The sequence below is a fragment of the Lepidochelys kempii genome, chromosome 23 (genome assembly GCF_965140265.1).
Source record: "Lepidochelys kempii isolate rLepKem1 chromosome 23, rLepKem1.hap2, whole genome shotgun sequence".
NCBI lineage: Eukaryota > Metazoa > Chordata > Testudines > Cheloniidae > Lepidochelys > Lepidochelys kempii.
The window spans coordinates 10,427,134-10,448,590 of record NC_133278.1 but is presented as its reverse complement, the minus strand read 5'-3'; the positions used below and the strand labels follow the sequence as shown (position 1 = coordinate 10,448,590).

Below are 21,457 nucleotides of genomic sequence, written 5' to 3'. Positions count from 1 at the left end.
TTGCAGATAGATGGGGACCCCAGAGCGTCCTACTCCCCAGTGTCCCAGTCTTGGGTTGTGAAGGATTTGTTCTGACAAACTTTTCTGCCTTCCTGAGACTACTTAATTGCCAAGAAGGCCAATGGCATTTTGGGATGTATAAGTAGGGGCATTGCCAGCAGATCAAGGGACGTGATCATTCCCCTCTATTCGGCATTGGTGAGGCCTCATCTGGAGTACTGTGTCCCGTTTTGGGCCCCACACTACAAGAAGGATGTGGACAAATTGGAGACATTCCAGCGGAGGGCAACAAAAATAATTAGGGGACTGGAACACAGGACTTAGGAGGAGAGGCTGAGGGAACTGGGATTGTTTAGTCTCCGGAAGAGAAGAATGAGGGGGGATTTGATAGTGGCTTTCAACTACCTGAAAGGGGGTTCCAAAGAGGATGGCTCTAGACTGTTCTCAGTGGTAGCAGATGACAGAACAAGGAGTAATGGTCTCAAGTTGCAGTGGGGGAGATTTAGGTTGGATATTAGGAAAAACTTTTTCACTAGGATGGTGGTGAAACACTGGAATGCGTTACATAGGGAGGTGGTGGAATCTCCTTCCTTAGAAGTTTTTAAGCTCAGGCTTGACAAAGCCCTGGCTGGGATAATTTGGTTGGGGATTGGTCCTGCTTTGAGCAGGGGGTTGGACTAGATGACCTCCTGAGGTCCCTTCCAACCCTGATATTCTATGATTCTATAATTATGGTATCACCTAGGTGTCCCAGAAGCTGACTAGGGCCCCACTGTGCTAGGCACTGTACACTATTTATTAGGTGTATTATGGTAACACTAGGAGCCCCCAGTAATGGCCAAGGCCCCCAACTGTGCTGGCTGCTGTACAAACACAGAACAAAAACACAGACTCTGCCCTAAGGGGCTTCTGGTCTTCAGTGGGGAGAGATAGCTCAGTGGTTTGAGCACTGGCCTGCTAAATCCAGGGTTGTGAGTTCAATCCTTGAGGGGGCCATTTAGGGATATGGGGCAAAAATTGGTTGGATGATTTAATTGGGGATTAGTCCTGCTTTGAGCAGGGGATTGGATTAGATGATCTTCTGAGGTCCCTTCCAACCCTGATATTCTATGACTATCAAATGTCATTTATATTTTGGGGGGAGGTCAGGGGAGACGGATAGCTCAGTGGTTTGAGCATTGGCCTGCTAAACCTAGGGTTGTGAGTTCAATCCCTGAGGGGGCCATTTAGAGATCTGGGGCAAAAATTGGGGATTAGTCCTGCTTTGAGCAGGGAGTTGGACTAGATGATCTCCTGAGGTCCCTTCCAACCCTGATATTTTATTATTCTAATAAGGACTTCAAATTTGTTACTGTCTTGCACATCACAGTCAATTTAATCTTCATGACAACAGCAGACATGGTACGCATGCCCTACTCTCCCTATAGCATAGGCCCCTAACACTTCATCTAAACAGAAGTCTTTAATAGCTATTAGACATAAGGGAGAGTTGAACAGTTCTGATTCCATTCAGCAGAAGGCACTGGTGATACATACACACTTGTAAAATCATTATAATATTCTGTCTTCCTTATGACAATATCTTTATACTTAGATAGATTCATATATCTAATATTTTGTCTTTATGCTAACCATAATGCTGAGATTATCATAAGTAGTGCTATTTTTTTAAGAGGTTATACATGTGTTAACTCTACTAAAGTCATTGGAATTACACAAAGGGCGAATTTGACTCATTTAGTTTTTGCATCAGTGCTAGGAGAGAGACAACAATCATACAAGTCAACACATTCAACCCTGTACTTCCCTTTCACACAATAAGTGTGAGGGAGGACTCAATAATAGTATACAGGAGAGCTGGCTAATAGAGTCACAATAGATAATTTTTGATGCATTTTGGTAGTTTTATTTGTGAGTGTGATTTTTTGTCATTTATCACTCACTTTCCTAAATGGATGAATAATATTCAGCAAATAATTTATTCATCAATAGCTTGCTGATCAGCTCTAGAACACAATATGCATGATCACATTTTCATTCTTTGATGATGTTTAAGATACGAACTCAAAACTTCTTTATGGTGCCTGTGTTTATGATACAGGTACAGTAACTTACATAAAGTGCTTGACACTCCAACTACGATAAACAGACTCCAGTACTTACTTTTGGCTGAATGCAATTTAAAGGGCTGAGTGAAGCAGGGGATTTCTATGCAGACAATTGAATATAAATTGGCTAATGCACAGCTGGAGAAGTATTTACATAATAAAGTGAACCAATATTGCTAGCTACTTCATGTCTTTGACTGTCACAGCACATAGTGGTCATTGTAATATTTCACTGCCTCTATCATTTTAGCCTGTGATATTTCCAGTGAGCTTAAGGGAAACAGGTGCCCAGCTCCCAGTGAAACACAGCTTACATAGTCATGTTATTGCCACTCTTCCTGCATGCAAAACTCTTATGAGAATAGGGCCCAGTTCTGTAGCCTTTACTTACGTGATAAATCCCATTGACTTTAATGGGATCGTTAGCATGGCTAAAGAATTACCTGCACAAATAACAGTTGTGTGACTGAGCCCCATTCCCTGAACATCCTTTATACAGAGCTGTCAGATTTTTAAAAACAGTATCAGAAAAGAAAGAAAAATGAGTGTCAGTGACTGGAGTACTGTTCTGCTTCAGAGCAACTGTCAGGAGAGCTGGGTAAGATGAATTCTTTTGTTTTCAATAAGTCTTTGAGCACTTGGGAACTTCCATCAGCCCAGGAGAAAGTGAATATTGTACCAATTTTTTAAAAGAGTAAATGTGATGACCCTGGTAATTATAGGTCTGTCAGCCTGACATCGATCCTGGGAAAAATAATAGAGCGGCTGATACAACACTTGATTAATAAAGAATTAAAGGAGGCTGAGACAAGTAATACAAATCAATATGGATTTATGGACAATAGATCCTGTCGAGCTAAATTGATGTCTTTTTTTTTTTGTAATGAGATTACAAGTTTGGTTGATAAAGGTAATAGTGTGACATAATCTACTTAGAGTTCTATAAGGCATTTTACTTGGTACCACACAACATTTGGATTAAAAAATAGAATATAAAATTAACTTTGCACATATTAAATGGATTATCAACTGGCTAATAGGTCTCTAAATATAATTGCAAATGAGGAATTGTCATCAAGCCAATGGGCTTCCAGTGAGGTCTCACAGAGATCAGTTATTGACCCTGTACTATTTAACATCTTTATCAGTGACCTGGAAGAAAATATAAAATCATGACTCATCAAGTTTGCAAATGACATAACAGTTGGGGCAGTGGTAAATAATGAAGAAGACAGGTCAGTGGTTCAGAACAATCTGGATTACTTGGCAGAGGTGAAAGTAACTAAAGGGACTTACTGGTATGCAGTACGTACTTACTAGTATGTACCGGGGGGTGGGGCGGCTGGGCTCAACCAGAAGTGGCGGGGCCTTTAAATCCCCAGGCCCTTTACATTGCCGCTGCTACCCTGGGGCTTCGGCTGCAATTTAAAGGGCCCGGGGCTCTGGCTGTGGTGGCAGGGAGCTCCGGGCCCTTTAAATCACAGCTGGACCCCCATGGTAGCAGTAGCGGCCTCGGCGTCCAGGAGCTCTGGCGGTGATTTAAAGGGCCAGGGGCTCTGGCCACCGCTGGAAGCCCCGGGCCCTTTAAATTGCTGCTGGAGCCCTGGGGCTCCTGACTGCTGCTGCTACCACAGCCGGAGCCCCGGGCCCTTTAAATCACCACCAGAGCCCCAGGGTCCTGGCCGCCGCCGCTACGCCAGAACTCTGGCAGCAGAGCTCTGACTGACGGCGATTTAAAGGGCCAGGGGAGTGGCTGTGGATAATCATCTGAACATGAGCACCCAGTATGGGTAAAAGGGGCTAAAGCTATCCTGGGATGCATAAACAGCGGAATCTTGAACAGGAGCAGAGAGGCTCTTTTCCCTCTCTATCTGGCATTGGAGCAACTGCTGCTGGAATCCTGTGTCTGGTTCTAGTGCCCACAAATCAGCAATGGTGTTGATAAATTGGAGAGGGTTCAGAGAAGAGCCATGAGAATGATTAAAGGATTATAAATCACACCTCATAGTGATAGGCCCAAAAAGCTCAATTTGTTTAGCTTAACAAAGAGAAGGTTAAGAGATGACTTGATCACAGTCTATAGGTAGTTACATTGGGAAGAAATATTTAAGAATGGACTGTTCAGTCTAGCAGAGAAAGGTACAACATGATCCAATGGCTGGAAGTTAAAGTTAGAGAAATTCAGACTGTAAATAAAGTGTAAATTTTTAACTGTGAGACTACTGCACTATTGGAACAATTGTCCAGGGCTCAGAGTAAATTCCACATCAGTGACAATATTTAAATCAAGATTGGATGGTTTTCTAAAAGCTCTGCTCTAAGAATTATTTTGGAGAAGTTTTGGAGCCTGTTCTACACAGGAGGTCAGACTAGATGATCACAGTGTTATCTTCTGGGGCTGGAGTCTATGAATCTATCAAAATTAAACAGTTATTCTTGCAATGAACATTATAATTATTGTTCATACATTAACTAGATTCAAATAGAATGGAGACGAGCGTGCTATAAACACATGGGTAGGAAGACAGCAGAGATGTTAAACTCCACTGTATTTCACTTTTTGATAGATTTGCAAGATATTCATTGTTCTTTCCCTTTGGAGATTTCAGAAGAGCTCGGAGCTATGCTGATAAACTGGAGTGGGTTCAGTCAACCTATTTTCTATAAATTTTAGAGATGATATTTTTTTTCAGAAGATCAATATGTGAAAAGAAAATCATTCCTAGTGCAGTCACTGGATATATTTAGAAATAAGTGTGATATAAATTTATTTTATATCTTTCAATCCATCTGTACCTTCAATTCTATTCTATTTACCTGTTTTGTGTAACAATACTTATTTCTTAAGTATTAACTATGGGATCAGTGTTATCAAACACTTAGGAAGATGTGGTTCCTGTTGAGAACAGTTTACAGTTGAAGACCCCAGTCCTGCAAAGTATTTAAGCACATGCATAACTTTAAGCATATGAATAGGCCCATTGAAGAAAAGAGCAATGTAAATTTAAAATTGTAAAAACATAAGAACGTCCAGACTGGGTCAGATGAATGGTCCATCTAGTCCAATATCCTGTCTTCTGACAGTAGCCAATGCCAGATGCTTCAGAGAGAATGAACAGAACAGGTATCAAGTCATCCATCCCGTGACATCCAGTCCCAGCTTCTGGCAGTCAGAGGCTTTGAGAGACCCAGAGCATGGGATTCCATCCCCGATCATCTTGGCTAATAGTTATTGATAGGCCTACCCTCTGAACTTATTTAATTCTTTTTTGAGCCCTATTACACTTTTAGCCTTCACAACATCCCTTGGCAATGAGTTCCATAGGATGACTGTATGTTGTATGAAGAAGTAATTCCTTTTGTTCTGTTTAAACCTGCTGCCTATTAATTTCATTGGGTGACCCCAGTTCGTATGTTATGTAAAGGGGTAAATAACACTTCCTTATTCACTGTCGCCACACCATTAATGATTTTATAGAACTCTAGCATGTCCCGCCTTAGACGTCTCTTTTCCAAGCTGAAAAGTCCCCGTCCTTTAAATCTTTCCTCTTATGGAAGCTGTTCCATCCCCCAATCATATTTGTTGCCCTTCTCTGACTTTTTTCCATCCTAATGTTGTTTTTTTGAGATGGGATGACCAGAACTGCACACAATATTCAAGGTGTGGGTGTACCATGGATTTAAATAGTGGCCTTAAAATATTTTCTGTCTTATTACCTATCCTTTTCCTAATGGTTCCATTCTGTTCGATTATTTTGACTGTCGCTGCACATTGAGCTGTTGGTTTCAGAGAACTTTTCACAATGACTCTAAGATCTCTTTCTTGAGTGGTAACAGCTAAATTAGACCCTGTCATTATGTATGTATAGTTGTTATTACATTTTTTAATGTTCATTACTTTGCACTTCTCAAGATTGAATTTCATCTGCCTGTGTCTAAGTGATTTCCTCGTCTTGGGTTTATATAGATGGAGAAAACAATATAGTCAGACACACTATGCTGTGGATGAGTCCTTGCTGGCATAGGCTCCAACTCCAGGGTTTCTCCATTGCTCAAGCCCCCAAAGAAAATAAATTGGGGGTGCTCAGCACCCACTAGCCACATTACTTTCTTGGGTCCCAGGGCTGGCCACCAATCAGCTGTTTGGTGGGCCCCAGGGCTGGTGGCGGATCAGCTGTTTGGTGGGTCTCAGGGCTGGCCCTGGATCAGCCAGAGGCTGGCGAGAGGAGCTCAGGGGAGGGAGGGACTAAGAGGAGTGAGCGGCGGGTGGGCAGGGAGGGCTCAGGGGAGTGGACAGAACAGGGGTAGGAAGAGGCAGAGCCGGGGTGGAACAACCACAGGGAAAACCAAAAGTCAGCCCCCGGGCTTGCTGGTGATTCTATCGGATAATATAACAGTGTGTTTGTGTGAGCATGTGGTTCCTTTTGCAGATTGGTACATAACAGCATTTTGCTGAAGGAATTTTACATAAGAAGAAATTTGCAAGAAAACACATCTTGTCTTCATTCCTCCTGAAGAGAAGAGGGAGCTTCAGGAATATGGGGAAGCATGAAAGAAGCCATAAAGAGAAGAGAAGGAGAAGGATAAACAGGAAGTGTTGGGGTGGGAGTCATGGTGAAGTAAGAGGGGGAATAGTGGGAAATGAAAGCAGGATGTAGTTGAACTGTGGAGATCCTTGAAGATGTGGGTGAAAAGTGTGATCCTGATGTAAGGGTGACAGGAAGACAATGGAGGGATTAAAGAAGGTGACTGACAGGTAGGGCTGTATGACTCAGGGCAGGAGAGGAATGGACAATGTGGGAATTTAAAAAATATATTTGTGAATATGATGGGTGCCTCAGTTTCCCTCATATTTTGCATTGCTACCCAGCGTGGGGGGAGAGTATGTTTGTTTTCCGACAGATTAAATAACATAGGACTGTGTCTGAGTGGAATGAACAGAGTTGTTAAGAAACTGGTTGAACCTTACCCAGATCAGCAAGGAGTCCAGACAGATCATACAAGCTCCAATGACTCATCAGTTGACACTCAACAGCAAGATACTCCAGCCTGAGGGGCTGTGAACTTACCGTGGCCCTGCCTGGAGAACAAAAGACTGAGCCATGACCAGGAGAGAACAAATAGTTGGTGGGTGGGGCTCTCTACTGGGACTTACTAAGGAAAACAGAGAGAGAGCGATGGGGACTGAAAATGGAGTTCCTTACAGCTTGGCTGGTGTATTGTGGCTTGACCAGAATGGACGATGCTTTAATCCTTATTTCTGTGTGCTAACTTAAGGACTTCCAATGCTGTGTGGCAGCTAATAAATCCTGAACCTTTTTGAAAAGGCAGCTTGGGTGTCACTGAAAATACTGGCTAAGTTGCATGGGTGAATGAAGAGTGTGCAAATCTCTACCAGGAATCGATCACAGTTGGACGCTTTGGGCACAGTTCATGGTGTGAAGCAGGAGAGCTGGAACCCAGAGGCTCAGTCTGGGAGGCATTGAGGCCGTGTGGCCTACCCTGAAGGGAAGAGTGGGACCCCTAAGGCCTCAGACACGCAGAAAGGGTCCCGTCAAACACTGTTTAGAACCTGGGTGATGGCACCGATCTTGTGGATCCGTTACAAGGAAAATGCCTTTAGCTGCTCTAGTTTAAATGAAAGTTGGGATGTGAGGTGCAAGCTGGGCAGATCAGAGAGGAGGATGTTGGGGGAGATGTGGAAGCATGAGTTGACCAAGGACTGGAGAAGCATTTTAGTCATAGGGATAGGAAGAGAGAGATGAAGTTTTGAGTTGTTGTGGCGAAAGAACAGACAAACTTTGTCAACAGAAAGAGATGAACATAACACCAAGGTTGTGAGTCAGGTCATAAGAGTTAATACCAGGAATGGAGAAAGGAATGAGAGTGATGGACTAGGGAGGAATGCTGAGGAGGTCAGTGTTAGCAATATGGAGTTTAATTTGGCAGCAGGACAGACAGGTCCTGAGAGGAGCTTCTCCAGATCTCTCCAGCCACAGCAGGGGACAAAGCCGCACCATTCTAAGTGACCAGGCTGCTTGCCACTTCCCCTGATGGTGGGAGCTCTGCTATGGACCATGCCTCCACAAGATGAGGCCTGAGGTAAGCCTCTTAAAGATGAATAAAGCAATTCCAGAATAGAGCTTCCACTCCAGCTTTAACTCACCCACTGAGCCCAGTTTTTAAAGAACTTGTGATGTGTAACATTACCTTGGAATCTCACATACCTCTGGGCAGTTGTGATGGCCTTAGGATGGGGAAGAGCACTGTATGAGTTTCCCTTCAGTACATTTGTGTGTGTGTTATACAGAACATAGGGTTTGGTCCTGTAAGATGCTGAGCACTCTGACCCAATCATGTGAAGCAGTTGCTGTCAGTTCAGCTATTCATTTTCTTCAGAGCTTTGCAACAAGCTTATCAACAAGGATAAGTGCAGGGTCCTGCACTTAGAACGGAAGAATCCAATGCACCGCTACAGACTAGGGACCGAATGGCTAGGCAGCAGTTCTGCGGAAAAGGACCTAGGGGTGACAGTGGACGAGAAGCTGGATATGAGTCAACAGTGTGCCCTTGTTGCCAAGAAGGCCAATGGCATTTTGGGATGTATAAGTAGGGGCATAGCCAGCAGATCGAGGGACGTGATCGTTCCCCTCTATTCGACATTGGTGAGGCCTCATCTGGAGTACTGTGTCCAGTTTTGGGCCCCACACTACAAGAAGGATGTGGATAAATTGGAGAGAGTCCAGCGAAGGGCAACAAAAATGATTAGGGGTCTGGAACACATGACTTATAAGGAGAGGCTGAGGGAACTGGAATTGTTTAGTCTGCAGAAGAGAAGAATGAGGGGGGATTTTATAGCTGCTTTCCACTACCTGAGAGGTGGTTCCAAAGAGGATGGTTCTAGACTATTCTCAGTGGTAGAAGATGACAGAACAAGGAGTAATGGTCTCAAGTTGCAGTGGGGGAGGTTTAGGTTGGATATTAGGAAAAACTTTTTCACGAGGAGAGTGGTGAAACACTGGAATGCGTTACCTAGGGAGGTGGTGGAATCTCCTTCCTTAGAAGCTTTTTAAGGTCAGGCTTGACAAAGCCCTGGCTGGGATGATTTAATTGGGGATTGGCCCTGCTTTGAGCAGGGGGTTGGACTAGGTGACCTCCTGAGGTCCCTTCCAACCCTGATATTCTATGATTCTATGAGGGCCAGAGAGCTCAGCAATTCTCAGGATTGGACCCATAGTAGTTTTCAAAATGACTTTTTCCATAGCAGCACTTAGGGAGAATACTGCTTCTCTTCACCAGAGGGTCTCTGGGGTCGAAGCAGCTGAGTAGCACGTCCAGGAGCCACCAGCTACAGCAAGATGGATGTTTAGGAATATAGTTTAGGAATATTTCAAGTTTAGCAAGTTTTCCAAGGAGGAAAAAGAGCATATAAGGAAAAAACATTGAAGCTTGTTTATCATTTATGGGGATAGAGGGTTCAGACAAACTGCTCTGCACCTACAGGTACCCAGAGGAGAGTGATGCAATCAACCAAACGAAATCTGAGCTTCTGTTTTCCAGGGAGAAGCTTTTTATTTTGCCTCGGAGGTGAAGCTGCCAATTAGGAAAGTGTGAGAAAGGATGGTGTTTTCTTCTTTTTAACACCTGCCCATCAAATGCCCCAGAAACACTGGGATTTTAATAAGCTAGTCAAATATTATATTGGACAAAAGTCACAAGCAAAAAACTAATCGTAAATGAAAACATTTTATTGAAAAATATATAATGAAGACACCATGACAATGTACATTTAAAAAAACCCAGCTTTTTATACATCAAAATACATTTGTGAAAACCTTGATTTCAGTTACACCAGTATAAAATCAGCATCAGTGCCATGTTATATTTATTCCTCTTTAATTGAGCAAATTCTCATTGTTGTTTCTTTGTGTGAATTTTTAAAGAATGGATAAACCTCTCCTGAGAATGAACAATCATTAAATGTGAACAACACAGACATGTCAGTTACATTTAAAAAAGTCACCTGCCTGTCTTGGTGACTAAGGTAAACTCCAATTTTCTGGGGCTTTTTCTGCACCATGACCCGGGTCCATGGGTCTGTTTTTGCCCAATAATCTCTCCCACTCAGACCCAGAGCCCAGAATCCCTCTTTAGGGGACAAGGAAAGTTTTCCTTTTCTCTGTATTGATGTTCTGGCCACTCCCAGGTCCCAGTCAGTGCTGCTCACAACCTCCACCTCCCAGTAGTGCTTTCCAGAGAAGAATCCTTCAGAACCCAACACACAGACAGTTGAATCGAACCTCTCTGCGTTTGCTGGAACTTTTTGAGGTTGGGCTTCATGTTTCAAACTCTTCTTATTGGGAGCAATGGAGAGGTTGGGGTGCGCTGTGTCTGCGTCAAGAGTGATGTCATCTACAGGAAGAGAGTTTTCTTTCTGAGAACCACTCCTATAATGCCAGAATAAACTGGAATAGGAGGAAAATATACACCACAAGCCTTCTCCTGCCGCCTCTCCTCATGCAAAGCTCCCACTGATTTCAATCAGAGTTTTGCCTGAGTAAGGACTGCAGGACTTGACCAATTCAATGTTGCATTGAACTATTTCGGAAATGAGAGTTGCTTGATATTTGCCCAAAAATAAAAGTAACCCTGAACTGTTTATCAAACTGGGATAGATTCTGAGCTCAGTTACACAAGTGTAAATCTAGAGTAACTTCACTTAAACTAATGGCCAGCAAAGTACATCATCACCATTGTATCTGAGAGCTGAATCAGGTCCACTATGTGTTTAGCATTATGGGATATTGTGTGTGTGAAGAATAGCAAAAATATTTTTCCTATGACAGCTAACTATGATGAGAAGTTCATCATGAAACACACAATTGGATTATTAAGAACTCAAACATTGGTCATGTCAACATACCCCTATTACTATCATTGTAAATAAATAAGATGCACATAAATAAAAACACATTATAATAGACTGTATTTTACCCATTAAAATAAAGTTTTATCTAGTAATGAATCCTGGAATCAGGACCGGTAGGTTCTGTTCCCAGCTCTACTGCTGTGTGAGATTGGTCAGGTCACAAACTCTGAGACTTGGTTTACTCCTCAGTAAGCTCAGTATGGTGCCAACCTCATCAGGTGCTAGAGGGTGTTTTATTGTTTGTAAAGAGTTCTGAGATGGTCAGCAGAAAATTGCTATAACATATAAATGATTATCTACACTATCTTCATCATCAGATCACCATCACTGTGCCCTTCCTCATCCCTGTATCATTTTAATCTTCTCTCACTATAATTATTATAATCAACAACATCAACATCAGTCTCCGTTATCACCAGAGCAACGATCCCACCACTGTCTTCATCACTTAGCAAATGCCTCATAAACCTCGTCGCGTCCTGGCCAGGCCTGTCACCACTGCAATCTCCATTGTGATCCCCACTTCCACTGCATTTTGATTCTCATTGCAGTCCCCATTCCTGCCACCACATCATCTGTGCCTTCACTGTGGCCCAAATCCTGAGGGCCTCCTTAGGCACTTCTGAAAACCCCGCTCCAAGTAAACACTAAGGCCCAACTCCTCAAAGGTATTTAGGTGCCTACCTCCCATTGGTATCATTATCTTGGAGGAGCTGTGCCAAAGTGACTTAGAAGCACAGGACTTTCAGAGGGTAGCTGGCCTGCCGGAGGGGGGCACAAGGCAAATGAAGTTCATCTGGGAGTAGAAACCTCACTGAATAACTGGGGCAGAGGGCAGATTATTAGGCAGGGAAGCACCAGGGATTGATAAAAGTTTACAGACCTCAGTGAGAGGGAAAACGAATACAGAATTGAGGGTGGAGGTATATAGGGCACGGAGTGAGAAAATTACACCCAGGTGAACTGGGATTTGTGCTCTGAAGTCACTTAGGTTTTTTTTGAAAGTCACACCCTCAATCCTTATTCAAGGAAATCTCTCACTGGGGTGGATTCTGATCTGACTGCTGTAATTCAGGAGTAACTCCATACAAGTCAATGGAGTCACAGTGGTGTGAAATCTGTGTAAATAAAGTTAGGTTCAGGACTTGTAACCAGTTTGGGAGCTGGGGAGTAAGGTCCTTAGGAGCTGTCTCTGATAAGAACAGTTTGTGTTTCTCGTTTGATTATAGTAGCAAATATGATGATTTCTTTAATATTGGAAAAGATTCTAATGCATTGAGATTCTCCCACTGCACCCAGCACCACAGTATTAACACCTCCATCCATGTGCTGTGTGTTCTGTTACCTGAATTGTTCCGAACCCTTCTCCATTCTGAAACAAAAGTAAGAAAACAACGGACATTGGATTAAGAGAGGCATTGACTATAGATTTTCTCCCTCCAGCAGCCAAAGATGATGTGTGTGCGTGTGGGGGGGATGCGGGATCATGTGCCCCCCTCCTACCCCCACCTCCAATTTCTGCCAGGGTTTGCTGGCTAGATGCTGTCCCTGTGCAGCAGCTCCTGGAGCTGGCAAGTTGCAAGCTGCAGTCAAGGGAAGAGGGCACAGCAAACAGCTGGGAAGGGGCCTCTTAGGGTAAGGGGGGGCATGCCTGGCGGAGCGTGACTCAAGTTGTTAGCAGGAGGCAAACCTTGAAATTGTGTCCTCCCACTATCAGCAGGTACCAGTCATCTCTGCTGGCAATAGGAAAGGTCAAGCCTGAGAGCAAGTGAGGATTCCAGATGCAGTTGGGGGCAATTCCTTTTGCCGAGTTAATATAGACATAATGGCACTTGAATGGTCATTCTCTCTCTCTCTGTCACACACACATGGGCTGTTCTGAGCTGAGATTAGAAACCAGGGCAGGAATCCTGCTCTGGCTGAGATCTGTCCTGTCTGTCTTGCACCTCCAGCCAAACCGTCACCTCACCATGTTACCTGCTCTCCTGAGCTTTGATCTGTTTCTAACTCCCTTGTAATAAATAAATGCGGGGGGCCGGGGGGAAGCTCCCTTTGATGGACATCCAGCGAGCCAGTTAGCTGTAAAATCCCTCTTGCTAACTATTCTTTACTTGCTTTACCTGTAAAGGGTTAAAAAGTCCCCCAGAAAGAAAAAAAAAGTGGGCACTTGACCAAAAGAGCCAATATGAAGGTAGAACATTTTAAAATTGGGAAAGAAACTTTCCTTTTATCTGTTCTCTCTGGGCTGAAGGGTCAGAGCAGCCATGCTATAAGCAGCTAAGCCAGGTATGCTTATAAATCATCAGATCATGCCTAGAACTAGTTATCTGAACTTCAGTGTGTAAGTAGATCAAAATGTTTAGCTAGATATGATTAGGGTTATTTCTTTTATTTCTTATTGGCTTGTGGACTCCTCCATGCTAACCCCAGATGCTTTTGTTTGTTAAATTTGTTAGTCTCTAAGGTGCCACAAGTACTCCTGGTTTTTTGCTGATACAGATTAACAGGGCTGCTACTCTGCAACCTTTTGTTTGCTTGTAACCTTTAAGCTGAACTCCCAAGAAAGCGATTTTGGGTGCTGGATTTTTGGAATTGCTCTTTTAAAATCTAGCAAAAGTATAAGTTCCAGATGTATTTCCTTTCTTTTTATTTTTAATAAAATGTACCTTTTTTAAGAGCAGGATTGGATTTTTGGTGTCCTAAGAAGTTTGTACATGTTATTTGATTAGCTGGTAGGCATAGCTAATTTCCTTTGTTTTCTTTCTCAGCTCTTCCCCAGAGGGGTGTGTGAAAGGACTTGAGGGCACCTCACAGGGAGGAATTCCCAAGTGCTCCTTCCTCGGTTCAAAGTGGGTTTTGTGGCATTTGGGTGGTGGCAGCATTTACCAAGCCAAGGTCAGAGAAAAGCAGTAAGCTTAGGACTTTAATACAAGCCTGGAGTGGCCCGTATTAACTTTTAAAATCCTTGCGGGCCCCACTTCTGCACTCGGAGTGACAGAGTTGGGATTCAGCCTTGACATCCCTCTTACACATTCCCCTCTCACTCTAACAGACAATGAACCTTGCCATCCACACGTACAATGTTTCAGGCTGCCAGAGGCTGTATTCTCAACTGTTCAGCTCCTACTAGGCAGGACATAGAAGTACAATTCCCTCCAAGGGTATGTCTACACTGCAGCTAGGAGGTGAAACTCCCAGCATGGGGAGATGTGCACGCGCCATCTCTGTCTGAGCTAGTGCACTAAAAAGTAGCAGTGTGACCATGCTGGCTTGGGCTAGCCGACTGAGTACAATTCCACGCCAGCTGTGGCTACGGAGGTGTTTTTGGCCCCACATGTGACTTTTAGACAGTCAGTGGGTCTGTCCCAACGCACAGGTTCAGACAGATAACAAGGCACAGGCCACATCTACTATGCTGCCCGGTATGTGTGAGCAGTGTGCGATGATGCAACGAGTATGCCTCGAGCTGCTTTATTCCCAGCTATGGATGGGGAAGAAAATGGACTGTCAGGATCCCTTTCCCTATCAGAGGCAGCCAGGGATATGGAAGAGAGAGAAGGAAAATGGCACCTCTCTCAAATATCCATGCATTGGGAGTGGGAACAACAGAGAGGGTGTACATGGGTCTTCATTAACCTAAATCCTATCTCATTGCAGCTGGAAAAAAGGAAACAAGGAAAGCCTTTTAAACTCTTGTTCAGTGTTTCCCTTGCTACCATGTATGAACAATTACACAGGAAATGAATAACACTGTGCAAAATCTGTGGTAACTTAAGAAGAGCTAGAGAAACTGATAGCTAGATAGCTGGAAAGATGTACTAGAAGGATGGTTTAAAGTTTGGATGATTATTCATCACTAACAGATATTCATGTAGAATTGGGAAAAAATGTGGAGTTCAAGGGGCTTTCAGATCCAGGTAAGGGACTGCAGAGCTGGCTGAGCCCTTCTTCATATAGGGGGGAAGGAATCTTAGGTGCTCTGCAGAGACTCTCAGTGCCCAGGTCCGGGGGGACACTGTCCTCTCTCTGTCCCTCAGGCAGAGTGTGGGGTGTTTACATGGCCTCAGCTACTACAGCTCAGGCCCAGCTCTAGCAGCTCTGTCCTGCCGCACTCCCCATCCAGAGCTCTCTGATGCAGAGGGTAAGTACAGTTTATGCACTTTACATATTCGCTAACTGCTCAGTCCCAGTTGCCAAAAGGTACTCCCCTCCTGCTTACTGCTAGAGCAAAAGATCATGACCCTAGGCTGTTAAAGGAACCCTTCCTCCTCCAATGACTTTAACGGCTACATGATTGATCCTTCCCCATCCAAACAGCAGAAGTCAAAGCCAACTTACCCATGTTCTCCTTGACTTGGGCTGTAAAAAAAAAAAAAAAAAAAAAAAAGGACACTTTTCCATATATGCACTTAGAATCATAGAATCATAGAAGATTAGGGTTGGAAGAGACCTCAGGAGGTCATCTAGTCCAACCCCCTGCTCAGAGCAGGACCAACGCCAACTAAATCATCCCAGCCAGGACTTTGTCAAGCCTGACCTTAAAAACTTCTAAGGAAGGAGATTCCACCACCTCCCTAGGCAACCCATTCCAGTGCTTCACCACCCTCCTAGTGAAACAGTGTTTCCTAATATCCAACCTAGACCTCCCCCACTGCAACTTGAGACCATTGCTCCTTGTTCTGTCATCTGCCACCCCTCAGAGCAGCCAAGCTCCATCCTTTTTGGACTCCCCCTTCAGGGAGTTGAAGGCTGCTATCAAACTCCACCTCACTCTCTCTCTTCTGCAGATTACATACGCTCAGTTCCCTCAGCCTCTTCTAGTAAGTCATGTGCCCCAGCCCGCTGATCATTTTCTTTGCCCTCCGCTGGACTCTCTCCAATTTGTCCACATCCTTTCTGTAGTGGGGGCCCCAAAGCCGGATGTAATACTCCAGCAGTGACCTCACCAGTGATGAATAGAGGGGAATAATCACTTCCCTCCATCTCTTGGAAATGCTGCTATTAATGCAGCCCAATATGCCATTCGCCTTCTTGGCGTGGACAAACAAATCAAGCCTTTTTGGCAACTGCTACAGAGGTCTGCGGGCTTGAAAGCACTTGAAATGGCAGTAACACAACTACGTCCATAGGGATCAGACTCGACAGCCATATGCCAGATATAATCAAATGGTACTGGAAATCTCCCACCCAGGACCAGGCAGATGTAGGACAATTGCCCACTACTACCCTGCGTAGCATGTTCTTGTGGACATCTCGAGGTTCTCTCCGAGGAGTAATTTGACAAATCCTCCTTTCCCCCAATCTTTCTTGTCATTCCTATTTCAAAGAGGTGATTCCTGAAAAATTCTATGACCTCTTTCCCTTTTTAAAGGAGAATCAGAGCCCCAGGTTCTGTCCAGCTCTGTCCAGGTTCTGTCCAGCTAACTTACCATTATCTTCCTTGAGTTGGGCTGCAAAAGAAAAAAAAAAGGACACTTTTCAATGCACTTTATTGTTATTAAATTAGGGGCCCATTCCTGATCCCAGTACAGATGCCTGGGGGATACCACTATTTACCTCTCTTCATTCTGAAAATGGACAATGTATTCCTACCCTTTGTTTCCTATCTTTTAAACAGTTACCAATCCAAGAGAGGACCGTCCCTCTTATCAATGGTCAAGTCTTAGATTAAGTAAAGCTAGGGTTTTTTCCCTGAAACACCTACTCTGCCCCCACATGATTGGGTAGCCTAATGGAACCTTAACAATGTCTCCTTGCATTTGTTCTGTGAAAGAGGCACAGGGACTGCACATGTTACATGAACAGGTAACATTTCCCTCATCCATCTGCGTATAACTGATGCACAATGAGGGCAGACTTACTGATTTGCTTAGGTAGGGCTTCTGAACAAGAAATGTTGCAATTATATTGGAATGGTCATTTTTCAAACCAGGCAAAAATATACTATACTTTCTCTGCTAAAACTTTCATGACATTATCAATATATCAAACTAAATATGCAGGTGTTGAGAGCTATTGGAAAAAGCAGACTATGAGGTGAGTTTTGCATGGATCCTTAGAGGTGGGGTCATTCTGATATTGTGCAGGTTTGAGTTCTGTAGTCTAAATCCAGCTACCATACAGGTTCATGTTCTGTCTCACAAGTGGAATGTAGTAGGTATCAGTGGGGATCATAGTCATAGCAGGAGAAACATCTCTCGGATAAGAAGGTGAGATCTTACGGGAAGTTTTGAATGTTAATCTAGAGACCGTGAATTGTACTCCACATTCAATGGGAAGCAAGTCTTTACGGTGTTCCTACTTAGCCTTAATGTAGGTATAAGCCTTCAAGTCCAAGGCTGCAGATTGACTAAATTCTGTACTTGGCACATTGATTTCAATGGGATTACACTGACAGACCACAATACCTCACAGAACTGACCGTTTGGAGCCTGCTGATGTGTAATGGATAATTTAGGGAGTGATACTGAGGTTTACAAATACAGGACATACATTATACTTCTGGGAAATAAAAACAGGGTGATACTAATCCACACAAACTCACCAATTTCTCTCTGCAGTTGCTCTGCAAAAGAATAAACTTTATCAGTCACCACTTGCAGTTTTGTTGTTTCGAATTTGAAAGAAAGAGAACATAACAGTTGGATACCTGATTTACTAACACCATGAAGAGCATGAATCAGCTGTATTCAGTACGGCTGATTTGTGTAGGTATTCAGTATTCAGCAAGGGCGGTGTGGTCTATGACCACCCTGACTATGTACCAACAGAGTTCAAGCAGGTTTATGAATCAAGCAGGTTTATCAAGCAGGTTCCACACCATTCATGATTTTATAGACCCATTTGGTATTCCCCCTAAACCACCTCTTTTCTAAGGTGAACAGCCCTACTTTTTTTCAGTCTCTCCTCATATAGAAGCTGTTCCAAATTCTTGACCATATCTATTGCACTTCTCTGTATTTATTCCACCTCTAATATATCTTTGTTGAGATGAGGCTAGCATAACTGGAAATGGTATTCAAGCTATGGGTGTTCCATGGATTCAGATAGTGGCTTTAGGACAATTTTTGTCTTATTTTCTATACTTTTCCTAATCGGTTCTAACCTATTGTTAACCTTTTTGACCACTGCTGCCCATTTCCTGAAGTTTTCAGATAACCATCCACAGTGACTGCAAAATCTCTCTTGAGTTGTAATAGCTAATTTAGAATCCATCGTTATATGTGTATAAGTGGGATTATTTTTTCCCATGTACATTAGTTTCCATTTACCAACCATGCATTTCATCTGCCATTTTGTTGCCCAGTCCCCCCGTTCCGTGAGATTTCTTTGTAACTCTTAATAATTTTGAATAATTTTGTATCATCTCCAATTTTGCCACTTAAGTGTTCACTCTCATTTCCAGATCATTAGCAGGTCCCTTGGTAAACCCCATTGTTTACCTCTCTCCACTGTGAAAATTGACTACGAGGATTCATTTTGCAGCAGAGTCTTTCACACGCTGTTTGTGAGGCAATAAACTCCCCTTCTGAGGAAACATCCAAGAGAGAGGATCCTGGAGCTCCCAGCAGAGGGAGTTCTCCTTGGGAGGATGTATTAAACCTCACAGAGTGGTTTTTTTTTTTTTTTTTAAGATTCACAGAGGGTTGCTTGGTGGAATCTGGAACTAGCTACTGAGTTATTGTCTCTGAAATCAAACTCACCCTTGCCTTCCTGCCATTGTTTTGCAAAACCAGAGCCATCACAACGCACCCCCTATTCTATCTTTGCTTTTGCTCTGTCAATGAACATTTCTTTCCTCTGAACAGCCCCAATCTGACATCCCCACCACAACCCTGTAAAACAGAGAAACAACCCCCAAGTGAAAAATGCCCAAATTCCCCTGAATCCCAACTGCAAAATTAATCTTGCCACCTCACTGTTTACCTCTTTTTCCAGATCATTTATGAATATGTTGAATAGGACTGGGCCCAGTACAGATGCCTGGGGGATACCACTATTTGCCTCTCTTCATTCTGAAAATGGACAGTGTATTCCTACCCTTTGTTTCCTATCTTTTAAACAGTTACCAATCCAAGAGAGGACCGTCCCTCTGATCAATGGTCAAGTCTTAGATTAAGTAAAGCTAGGGTTTTTTCCCTGAAACACCTACTCTGCCCCCACATGATTGGGTAGCCTAATGGAACCTTAACAATGTCTCCTTGCATTTGTTCTGTGAAAGAGGCACAGGGACTGCACATGTTACATGAACAGGTAACATTTCCCTCATCCATCTGCGTATAACTGATGCACAATGAGGGCAGACTTACTGATTTGCTTAGGTAGGGCTTCTGAACAAGAAATGTTGCAATTATATTGGAATGGTCATTTTTCAAACCAGGCAAAAATATACTATACTTTCTCTGCTAAAACTTTCATGACATTATCAATATATCAAACTAAATATGCAGGTGTTGAGAGCTATTGGAAAAAGCAGACTATGAGGTGAGTTTTGCATGGATCCTTAGAGGTGGGGTCATTCTGATTTTGTGCAGGTTGTCTCCGAGGAGTAATATGACAAATCCTCCTTTCCCCCAATCTTTCTTGTCATTCCTATTTCAAAGAGGTGATTCCTGAAAAATTCTATGACCTCTTTCCCTTTTTAAAGGAGAATCAGAGCCCCAGGTTCTGTCCTCCATCACTTCAGAGGTGGAAGGCAGATGAGGGCAATTAGATGCAAAGACTAGAGGGTCCTGATGCCTATGCAGGACTCCTGCCTTGTTTCATCAACTGCTGCTTCAGATAAAGTTTCCTGGCCATCTGTGTTCTCTTTTTCACAGAATGGCAGATGCTACAACTTTCTGTAATGTGACCCACTCCTGGGCAGAGAAAAGAGTGAATTTGCTCCTCGCTGTTGAGGACAGAGACACCACACAACGGGCAATATTTGACCCCTGGAGAACATTGCATAACCCTAAGTGTTTTGGGCCCCACATGGGGCTCTAAGGGAGACAGTGGGTCTTCCCCACCCCTCAGGCTCAGACAGACAACTGGGCAAAGGCCACAGCTCCCGTGCTGCCTGGTATGTGTGAGCAGTGTGGGGAGATGCAATGGGTCTGCCTGGACCTGCTGTATTCCCTGCTATGGGAGGGGAAGATAGTGGACCGTTAGGATACCCTTCCCTCTCAGAGGCAGCCAGGGAAAGGGAAGGCAGACAGGAGAAATGGCTCCATTCCCCCGATATACAAGCAAGGGGAGTGGGAACAACATCCAGTGTGTACATAGGTCTTCACTCACCTAATTCATTCCTCATTGCAGCTGGGGGGAAAAAAAGAATCCATCAATCACTACACTCTTTTAAACTCTTCTTCAGTGTTTTTCCTGATACCATGGATCAATAATTACCCAGTAAATGGATTACATCTTGCAAAATCAGTGATGACTTAAGTTAAAAAAGAGCTTGAGAAATTGATAGATAGCTGGAAAAATGTTTTGGAAGGATGGCTTAAGGTTTGGATGAGGAATCATCACTAACAGATATTTATGTGGAATTGGAAAAAAGTGTGGCGCTAAAGGGACTTTGAGATCCAGGTAAAGGACTGCAGCACTCTATGCCTGTCCGAGCCCTTCTTCCATATTGGCAGAGAGAAACCTTGGGTGCTCTGCAGGGGGTGTGAGTGTCCCTCAGGCAGAGTGTGGGGTGTCTTCATGGCCTCAGCTATTATAGCTCAGGCCCAGCTCTAGCAGCTCTGTCCTGCCGCACTCCCCATCCAGAGCTTTTTGATGCTGAGGGTAAGTTCAGTTTACGCAGTTTACATATTTGCTCAGGTTTAGGCTGCCCTTGATCCTCTTTGCAGAAAGCTAGTGAGGGCTCAGCTCCATGATATACAAGGGCGCTAGAGATTCCCTGCTTGGATCTCCTTCTTCCAGTCCACCAGCCTGTGGAAATATAATATCCCTGCTGTTGCTGCTGCTGGGGATGTCTGAACCCATGGTGAGATTATAGGGTTTGGCTCTTTGACTGTCAGTGTCCCCTGAACTAGACGCACTCACCCATCTCCTCTTCTAGGTGCTCTGCAAAAATAGAATGGAGAGAAGGAGATCAAAAATTCAGTCTATTCTGTACGAACTGAGGAGATGGATTGGGATCCTTTTAAATACCATCAAAACTGGTTTGTAAATATCACAGAGCCTTTACCAGCCATTCAATCTATTGGGCTGGTATTTCGTGCCCGTATGCTTATGCAGAAGAAAGAGTAGACTCTAATTTTTTTTTTAAATAACAATCATTTCCCCTAGAATCTTCATGTTTCCCATTAGTTAGCAGCATGGCTAAATACAGAGTCATAGATTCCGAGGCGGGACGGTATCACTGTGATCATCTTGTCTGATCTCCTGTATAACACAGGCCAGAGAACTGCCCCCAAATAATTCCAGTTTG

At 43.7% G+C, this 21,457-nt stretch overlaps 2 protein-coding genes across 12 annotated transcripts in view; one reads left to right on the top strand and one right to left on the bottom strand.

The window, feature by feature from the left end:
* LOC140902056 (butyrophilin subfamily 3 member A2-like) overlaps positions 1 to 21,457 on the top strand; it is a 47,814-nt gene that overhangs the window by 25,895 nt on the left and 462 nt on the right. The window contains exon 4 of one of the 3 annotated variants that reach the window (XM_073321700.1): positions 6,539 to 6,608. The exons of the other annotated variants lie outside the window; for them this stretch is intronic. Within the exon in view, the coding sequence (XP_073177801.1) occupies positions 6,539 to 6,564 (26 nt within the window). The 3' untranslated portion in view covers positions 6,565 to 6,608. Of the gene's footprint in view, positions 1 to 6,538; positions 6,609 to 21,457 lie in introns of those variants that run through there. 3 annotated transcript variants of the gene reach the window in all.
* Positions 9,913 to 21,457, bottom strand: part of LOC140902055 (butyrophilin subfamily 1 member A1-like) — an 87,799-nt gene continuing 76,254 nt past the window's right edge. For 8 of the 9 annotated variants that reach the window (XM_073321689.1, XM_073321696.1, XM_073321693.1 and 5 more), the window contains 7 exons: positions 21,070 to 21,090; positions 20,314 to 20,334; positions 17,582 to 17,602; positions 16,467 to 16,487; positions 15,376 to 15,396; positions 12,383 to 12,409; positions 9,913 to 10,520 (listed from right to left, as the gene is read on the bottom strand). In XM_073321689.1, the coding sequence (XP_073177790.1) occupies positions 9,994 to 10,520; positions 12,383 to 12,409; positions 15,376 to 15,396; positions 16,467 to 16,487; positions 17,582 to 17,602; positions 20,314 to 20,334; positions 21,070 to 21,090 (659 nt within the window). In that variant the 3' untranslated portion in view covers positions 9,913 to 9,993. Of the gene's footprint in view, positions 10,521 to 12,382; positions 12,410 to 15,375; positions 15,397 to 16,466; positions 16,488 to 17,581; positions 17,603 to 20,313; positions 20,335 to 21,069; positions 21,091 to 21,457 lie in introns of those variants that run through there. The other variant, XR_012155997.1, reaches the window with a different exon arrangement.